This window comes from Podarcis filfolensis (assembly GCF_964270895.1).
Source record: "Podarcis filfolensis genome assembly, chromosome: 9".
NCBI lineage: Eukaryota > Metazoa > Chordata > Lepidosauria > Squamata > Lacertidae > Podarcis > Podarcis filfolensis.
The window spans coordinates 71955236-71963750 of record NC_139610.1 but is presented as its reverse complement, the minus strand read 5'-3'; the positions used below and the strand labels follow the sequence as shown (position 1 = coordinate 71963750).

Sequence of the window (8515 nt, the reverse complement as noted above, 5' to 3'; positions counted from 1 at the left end):
TTCTTGACATCTGATGGGAGGGCGTTCCACAGAATCTGCCATGCTAATCTGCCCGGGCAGCCATGGGCCCTCTGAGAGGTGTTTTGGGGGAACCACAATGCTCTCGTGGTCTCCCCCTTCTTCAAAGCACTGGGGCTCTTTCAGCCGAAACAGCTCCTGGCTGCCATACCGGGAGACCAACCGGAAGTCAGCACAAAATTGCATATTAATGGCAGGTTCCTAAGGTCATTCCCTGCTGGTGTCAGGTCTGGGAAATGTCTTCTTTGGGGGACCACACTGCAGGGGTGGGGTGGGGGGGCATCTGAGAAGAAGCAACCTCTGCCACTACCTTGCAACTGGGGAGCTAGGCACTGGATATCTCACGGGGGTCAGTTGTCAGTCATCTCTCTTTTTTGTGTGTGGCAGGGAGGGCCTATGGGGATATCCAGGCACGGGTATGTTCCACTGTGAGGTACACCTCCTCTTTTCTGCTCTGTGGAACCATACAAATCTGATACGGACAAGCAATTGCTATATGCAGCAAGGAAAGAGATTCTGTACCTATTCAATTTTACTGGTTCTGCTCTGTGGAACCATACAAATCTGATATGGACAAGCAATTGCTATATGCAGCAAGGAAGGAGATTCTGTACCTATTAAATTTTACTGGTTCTGCTCTGTGGAACCATACAAATCTGATATGGATAAGCAATCTGATATGGGAAGCAAGGATTCTGTAGCTATTAAATTTTAGTGGTTGGCATCTGTCTGTCTTCCGAGACAATGGAGTGTGCCTCTACCTTAGCAGCACTGAAATGACCTCCCTGGGGTGCAAACCTGGGCAGGGTGGATAATGACCCTGCCCAGATGACAAGACCCCCTCTCAGCCTGGCTGATGTGGTCCAAAGGAAAGCAGAGCAAGACGTTTGGCACCAACTTAGTTGCAGGGCTTATTCTTACATGACTGCCTGCTTGTTGATGCCAATACAGTGGTACCTTGGTTCTCAAACTTAATCCGTTCCGGAAGTTCATTCCAGAGGGATTGTTTTCCCATAGAAACTAATGCAAAATGGATTAATCCATTCCAGAAACTTTTAAAAACAACCCCTAAAACAGCAATTTAACATGAATTTTACTATCTAATGAGACCATTGATCCATAAAATGAAAGCAATAAACAATGTACTGCAGTCACACAATCAATCAATCAGTAGCTGAACTGGGTTCCACACAGTCACAAAAACAAAACAAAAAAGAGCCGCAAAAATGAAAAATATATAGCAAAAACAGACAGACATCAGCGTAACAGTCAAAACGGAAGTGTGGCACTCAAATCGGAAGCATAACACTCAAAACGGAGAATCTTCGACTTCCGAAGAAAGTTCGCAAACCAGAACATTTACTTCCAGGTTTGCAGTGTTTGGGTTCCAAGTCGTTTGAGTACCAAGGCGTTTAAGAACCAAGGTACCACTGTAATTCATTTTCAAAAGCACTTTCCCTGTTACATGCCAGAAGGAATAAAGAGCAGAGGTGGTCTGTTTTGTTGGAAAAACTGGACACGAAGAAAGGGTTTAATTTCCTTCATGAGTGTAAATCACCCCAAGAATGAGATAAGCCAACAGGCGCATGGTCAGCCAAGCCAGTTGCTATGGCAACAGCCTTATTGCCACCCATATAAGTGATTCTGGCACATCAGCTCATTGTGTCCGGGGTCTTGTGCTGCGTGTTGGGGTCAGGCTTGTGAAGTGAGGGAGTCTGTTCGGAAGTATTGATTTGGAGTCTGTGTTACGTCTTCAACTGCTGGAGCAGCAGAGATACTTTCTACTTGTATGTATATATCTGCAAAAGCTGTATGCATCAACATCTGGAACTGTTTTACTGAAGCCTTGTCTTCTGCCACAGTAAACGATTGGGACCTTAGGCTGCCTCTGTGGGGTGAGCGGAACTGGGGGCAACTTCTGCTACCTGGGTATCTCACCTCACATCGCCAACACATCTCCCTTCTAGAGTTTCCTCCTTGTGCAAGGCAAGTTACTCATCCCCTGGAGTAACGTTGCACACAGAAGCTAAGGTGGCTGAAAATGAGGAAGAATCAGTCCCATCTCCACCCCCCGCAATAAAGACCCAACAAGTGCATTTAAAATCCTGCTAATGTTTTGACCTGTTTACAATGATTTTGTATCTGCATTATAAACATTTCCCATTCTTTTTAAAATTTCTTGTCTTCTTGATTCCTGAGCTTCCCGACGTATGGCTGTTTTGTGCTGGCTGCACTTGTGGCAGAGGAGGAGGACGCAAAGGGAGGGAGGGAGTGGAGGGGCGGGGCCAGAGTGAGAGGGGCGGGGCCTCCACCGAGGTCATGATGATAGAAGTGTTCTGTCGATGCAAAGGGGAGCTACGAAGGGTATAAAGAGGCAGGTGGTCCAGGAAGGAGGCAGAAGCCAGGAGAGGAAGACAGCCTGTGAGCGGGATTTGCAAGACCACCAAGATGCCTGAGACCTCTCTTCTAGTCTATGTCCTCTGCCTACTCACCTTGTCTTCAGCTAGCTACATCCAGAATTGGTCTGGGCGAGGAAAGAGAGGAGTCATAGAACGCAAAGAATACAGACCGGTAGGAGAGAGAGAGAGGAGAGGATCTCAGTTGATGCACCTGCAAATCTCAATTGATGCGCCTGTCTCCAAAAGAGACTGCTTTTCTGCTCCTTTGCTGGTTATGGGGGAATTGTTCCAAAGGTGTCTTTGTGTCCCTAATCCCTTTTCTGCTTTGCTCTGCCTCTCAGACCTGTTTCTGCTCTACAGGGATGGAGCACTGCTCCTTATGGAAGAGAGAGAGGTGCTGCAACTACTGTAGCAAAAGAGTGAAGGAATTCTCACTCAAGGCTGCAGAGACGACCATACCTTTAAAGGACATTTAAAGCGCACCCGCCCCAAATCCTGGGAATGGCAGTCTACCCCTCACAGAGCTACAATTCCCAGGACCCTTAACAAACTACAATTCCCAGGATTATTTAGGTGCTTTAAAGGTGTTCTGAACACACGGGGTCTGCGCTGCCGTAGATTTATATGTCTATATGAGAGGGAGATAAGACAGTAAGCATCTTAGAAAAGACTTTAATTTGTGTCTTAGATTGTCAAGAAGATGATGCACCTACATTTATTCTGGCACAATCTCAGAAAGAGGCAAAGCCTCTATTAGTAATGGTGCAGGGATCTCGAAGCACAGCTTTCAACCTTCCATGCCGGCCCATTTCTGTTGCCTGCGTTAAGTGCTGCCCTTCTCTGTACTTCTGTTCCCTAGAGAAGCTTGCAAGGCTAGCAGAGCCAAGTGTGGTTTCTTGGGGTTCAGATTTGGCCCACAGCTTGCCGCTAACCCATAGGTTAGACATGTGTCAGTCTCTTCATTTATCTGTGAGCTGGACATTGTGAAACCCTCCCTCAAGGGAAGCAACAAGGTCATGCTCTGTGCACAACTCATGCACTAGAAACATTGCAGATTAGATTTTTAAGTATTTTTCATACCAGCACTTGTACTGAAGCATTTACTCCCTTTCAACGCTCTTTTCCAAGCTGCATGGCAAGTACTCTGCCTTCCTGCAAGACCATTCCTTTGCAAGGGCCTCAATTTATGCCTCAATAATTAAATGTGAGTGCAGTGCAAGCCTAGACATAGCGACTCAAAAGTAAGCCTTACTGAGTTCAGTAGGACTTGCAACCAGGTAAGTAAGTACAGGATGGTAAAGTAAAGTAAGGGTGGGGATGCTGAGGTCCTCCAGATGTTGTTGGACTACAACTCCCAGTATCCCCTGGGGTATTTGGCCATGTTCTCTGGGGGTCTGATGTGAGCTGCATTGCAACACCAGCTAGAGAGCCGCATGTCCCCCATCCCTGACTTTAAGCTTCAGCACCTACTTAAAACACTTTTCTTTTATTTAGATGATTTTAATACTTTTTGCAAATTGCTTAAAGCTTCATTACAATCAAGCAGGATATACAATTTGTTAAAGAAATACATATTAATTGGTTGTGATCAGCTTGTTGAGCCAAACGTTCACATTGGCACTCGGTTCAAATGAAGATTCCTGGTGTGATTGGAGTAAAAAGAAAGTCCATATCTGAACTTTGCTAAATAGAAAACAGATTCAGAGAGAGGCACATCACTCTGCCTGGTAGATGTGGTGAGAAATATTAAATATAAAACGATTAACTAATACGATGCCTGTATGAAATGGGGAGAGGGAGAGCAATGTGACCTTTTCCTTCGAGAAAAGGTAGGATATAAACGTTGTCATAATCATGATAATGTGCATTAAATTCAGTGTGTCTACGCTGAGTAACGTTAAGTGGGATGTCACCCATGGTGTTTAGACCTAGGACAATATACATAGGACTTTAGCCTCAAATGGTTTTGAAAGGGAATTAGAGAAATCCATCCTGGGGGACAAGTCTGTGTTAGTCAGCATAGTTGGATGAAAACTCCAGCTTCAGAGGTAATATACCTCTGAATACCAGTAGCCAAGGCAGGGACAGGGATTCCCCTGCTTGTGGGGTACCTGGCAGCACCTGGCTTGTTGCTGTGGGACAGGGAACGTTGGTCTGGATGGATTTTCGTGAGCCCTGCTGGATCAGACCAAACACCCATCTAGTTCAGCATACCTGTAGTCACGTTGCTGTAGCCAAACTCGAACTCAGCACCACCCCATTCTCTCTCTCTCTCTGTGTCTCTCAGTGCATCACCTGTGGTCCTGAAATGACAGGAAACTGCTTTGGCCCCAGCATCTGCTGCGGAGAAGAATTTGGCTGCCTCATTGACACCGAGGAAACTCCGCGCTGCCTGGAGGAAAATGACCTGCCTGACCCCTGCACGTCCGGCTGGAAGTGGTGCGGTGAAGATGGGAGATGTGCAGTGCCGGGCACATGCTGCACTCTCGGTAAGGGTATCCGTGTACGAGAGATGAAGCTCAACAAGAGGGGGTGCTGGAGAGAGGAAGAGGGGGAATGTGAGTCAGAAAAGTCAAGTGGAAAACCACCGCCAAGGCAAAGACACATTAACAAGTCATGACCAAGGATCATTTAGTACGACCCCTGCAATGCAGGAATCTCAACTAGATCATACAAGACAGATGACCATCCGACTTACCATTAAAAACTTCCACTGCCAAGCAGCTCTTACGCTCAGAAGGTTCAGCAGCAGAACGTTCTTCCTAATGTTTAGTCAGACTCTTCTGTCTTGTATTTGAATCTATGGCTTTGGGTCCTGGAGCAGCAGAAAAGAATCTTGCTCCGTCTTCCATGGGACAGTCCTTCAGATATTTGAAGATGGCTCATATCACCTCTCCGTCTTCTCTTCCCCAGGCTAAACATCCCAACACTCCTTCAACCATTCCTCATCAGGCTTGGGATCCAGACCCTTGGTCACCCTGTTCGCCCTCTTCTGAACACATTCCAGCTTGTCAATATCTTTCTTAAACTGTGGTGACCAGAGTTGGACACAATGATCCAGGTTGGGTCTGAGCAAGGCACAATTGTGGTACCGTTACTTCCTTGGCCCTGGATACTAGACTTCTGTTGATGCAGCTTAGATTAGCATTCACTTTTTTTGCTGCTGCATCACACTATTCTCTCATGCTAAGCTTGTGGTCTACTAAGACCCCAAGATCCTTTTCACATGTTCTACAGTCAAGCCAGGTGTATATTTGTGCACCTGGTTATTCCTGCCTACATGTCAAACCTTACGTTTGTCCCTACGGAAATTCATTTTTTAAAAAAGTTTGGGCCCACTTCTCCAATCTGTGAAGCTCATCTTCAGTCCTGATTCTCTGAGGTCTTAGCTACCCCTCCCAGTTTGGTGTCATCTACAGATTTGATTATCATCCCCTCTATGCCTTCGCCCAAGTCATGTTGAACAACAAGGGGCCCAGGACAGAACCCTGCAGCAGTCCTTTTCTCCCAGGATTGCAAGGAACCATAGGGGAGTCCTTTTGGGCCTCAGTTAGTCAAACAGCTACAAATCCACCTAGCAGTTCACATCCTCTAGGCCACATTTTACCAGCTTCACTGCAAGAATACCAGGAGAGACTTTGTGACCAACTCAAAAGGCTTGCCAGAAGATTAAAGCACAGGAAATTTCATATTTTTTTTTTATTCCTTTCTTCCACAGAGAGCTGCACCGAAGATCCGGAGTGCGTACGTCCCTGAAGTCCGCGGGGAGGCAGCCTCCGAAACATCGGTTCTCCAACTTGTATTTCAGAACGCCCTGAGAAAAAGAAGAATCCGAAGAATATCCTAAATAGCGTAAAGAAAAAATAAAAATTTGCCGACGAAATTTGCAGCTGCTCCTCTCGTACATGTTTGTTATGTTCTTTTATTTGGCTAATTAGTAGAAATACATTAGGTGTGCTGCAAAGCCTCTGCAGCTTCGCTTCTGTTTTACTCTGCTGGGTTTGGGTGCTCACATGAGCAGCTGTGAGTCCACAGCACCAGGACCTGCTCCTCAAGAATGCTGCATTGGTGTTCCTGTTACCGGAGGAGTCATCTGAGGGCCCGAGGAGGTGCTGCTATCGGCCAGCTCAGAGAGAGGCTGCCAACATCTGGTGTTGCGTGTTCATAGCACATTCAAATCGCTGTTTTTTACTAATGTAGCTGAGTCCCAAAGTGGAGCTTTTCAAACTGAATTCCATAAACTTTGCAGCTGTGGGACACAGAGCTGTCTTTCCCATTGGTGTTAGTGGTACATTGCGCCAGGGCGCCAGCCTCTCAGGGGCGCCCTAGAGAGTGGGGGAGCTGCGCAGTTTTGCTGGCAGCCTCCCCTTTCCCTGCACGCCTCGCTAGCTGCGCCCCGCCAACTATTTGGCTGGCAGGTGCGCAGCTTCCCTCCCAAGTCTCTGCATCAGCTAAAGATGGCCCTGCTCCCGGTCGCGCAGCCTTCCTGGGCTGCCTTCTTGGGCGCCTGATGCCGGAGAGTATGTCTGCCAGCACGTTTTCCTGCTTGATCGCCACTACCACGCTGGAGATCGGGGCAGTGGGGGAGGCAGAGGAGATTTTCCACCACCCTCTCCCTTGTTTTGGAGTTGCCAGGGGGGCACCGGGGGGATATTTGGACCACAGCGCCGAATATGCTTAAGATGGCCCTGGTGGGACAGCAGGGATGATAAAATTCTTGTCCTACAAACTCCTGCCACCTTTGCATACCTGAAATCGCGACCATGCACAATCTCTCATTCTGAGGCAGTACAAATGTCTAATGATCTAGGGACGCTTTCCCTTGCTTTCAGACTGATTCATCTTTGGATCATGCAAACTTTGAAGGATGGCTAGGTTGGGACAGGTCAGTAGGTATGTTCCTTGATCAGCATCTGAAAGTGGCTTTAGAGGTAAAGGGACCCCTGACCATTAGATCAAGTCGTGGCCAACTCTGGGGTTGCGGCACTCATCTCGCTTTATTGGCCGAGGGAGCCGGCATATAGCTTCTGGGTCGTGTGGCCAGCATGACTAAGCCGCTTCTGGCGAACCAGAGCAGCGCACGGAAACGCCATTTACCTTCCCGCCGGAGTGGTACCTATTTATCTACTTGCACTTTGACGTGCTTTCAAACTGCTAGGTGGGCAGGAGGAGGGACCGAGCAACGGGAGCTCACCCCATTGCAGGGATTCGAACCGCTGACCTTCTGATCGGCAAGTCCTAGACTCTGTGGTTTAACCCACAGCGCCACCCGCATCCCTGAAAGTGGCTTTAGCTGCTGGCTAAAAGTGAAAGTGGTTTATCACTTCCCAGATTCTGCACATATTTTATGATTGATTGTCTTTAAATATTATTGAAAGCTGCCTTGGTAGAAAAGTAGGATAGGCATTTGTGATGTGTGTGCATTATTGATAGGCACCCCAAAACAGAGGTGGGGGGCAGCTCTCTCCCAACCCAGGGAAAGACGTCTTCATCCTTAACAGCTGCATAATCAAGGGGCTGAAAATTAAGCCTTATATGTTGAACACTTGAAGGAGCTGGGTATGTTTAGGCTGGAAAAGAGGAGACTGAGAGGAGATATGTTGGGCATCTTCAAATATCTTAAGGGCTGTCACATGAAGGGGGGAACACGCTTGTTTTCTCCTGCCCTGGAGGGTAGGACTCGAACCAATGGCTTCAAGCCAATGCAATTCTGGGCTGCATCAATAAGAGTATAGCATCTAGATCAAGGGAAGTAATAGTGCCACTGTATTCTGCTCTGGTCAGGCCTCACCTGGAGTACTGTGTCCAGTTCTGGGCACCACAGTTCAAGAAGGACACTGACAAACTGGAACGTGTCCAGAGGAGGGCAACCAAAATGGTCAAAGGCCTGGAAACGATGCCTTATGAGGAACGGCTAAGGGAGCTGGGCATGTTTAGCCTGGAGAAGAGGAGGTTAAGGGGTGATATGATAGCCATGTTCAAATATATGAAAGGATGTCACATAGAGGAGGGAGAAAGGTTGTTTTCTGCTGCTCCAGAGAAGCGGACACGGAGCAATGGATCCAAACTATAAGAAAGAAGATTCCACCTAAACATTA

At 47.4% G+C, this 8515-nt stretch overlaps 1 protein-coding gene across 1 annotated transcript; it reads left to right on the top strand.

Moving 5' to 3' along the window:
• The first annotated feature begins 2392 nt into the window (after positions 1–2392).
• Positions 2393–6289, top strand: LOC310742481 (neurophysin 2-like). Its single transcript, XM_083572028.1, has 3 exons — positions 2393–2589; positions 4705–4906; positions 6136–6289. The coding sequence occupies exons 1-3, from the start codon at positions 2467–2469 to the stop codon at positions 6171–6173; spliced, it is 363 nt and encodes a 120-aa protein (XP_083428154.1). The 5' UTR covers positions 2393–2466; the 3' UTR covers positions 6174–6289.
• The last annotated feature ends 2226 nt before the right edge of the window (positions 6290–8515 follow it).

Bases quoted from the DNA above. Each gene is read 5' to 3' on its own strand.
- LOC310742481 (XM_083572028.1), top strand. From the start codon at position 2,467: ATGCCTGAGACCTCTCTTCTAGTCTATGTCCTCTGCCTACTCACCTTG. The intron at 2,590-4,704 runs GTAGGAGAGAGA...TGTGTCTCTCAG, and splicing joins AACGCAAAGAATACAGACCG to TGCATCACCTGTGGTCCTGA. The intron at 4,907-6,135 runs GTAAGGGTATCC...TTTCTTCCACAG, and splicing joins GGGCACATGCTGCACTCTCG to AGAGCTGCACCGAAGATCCG.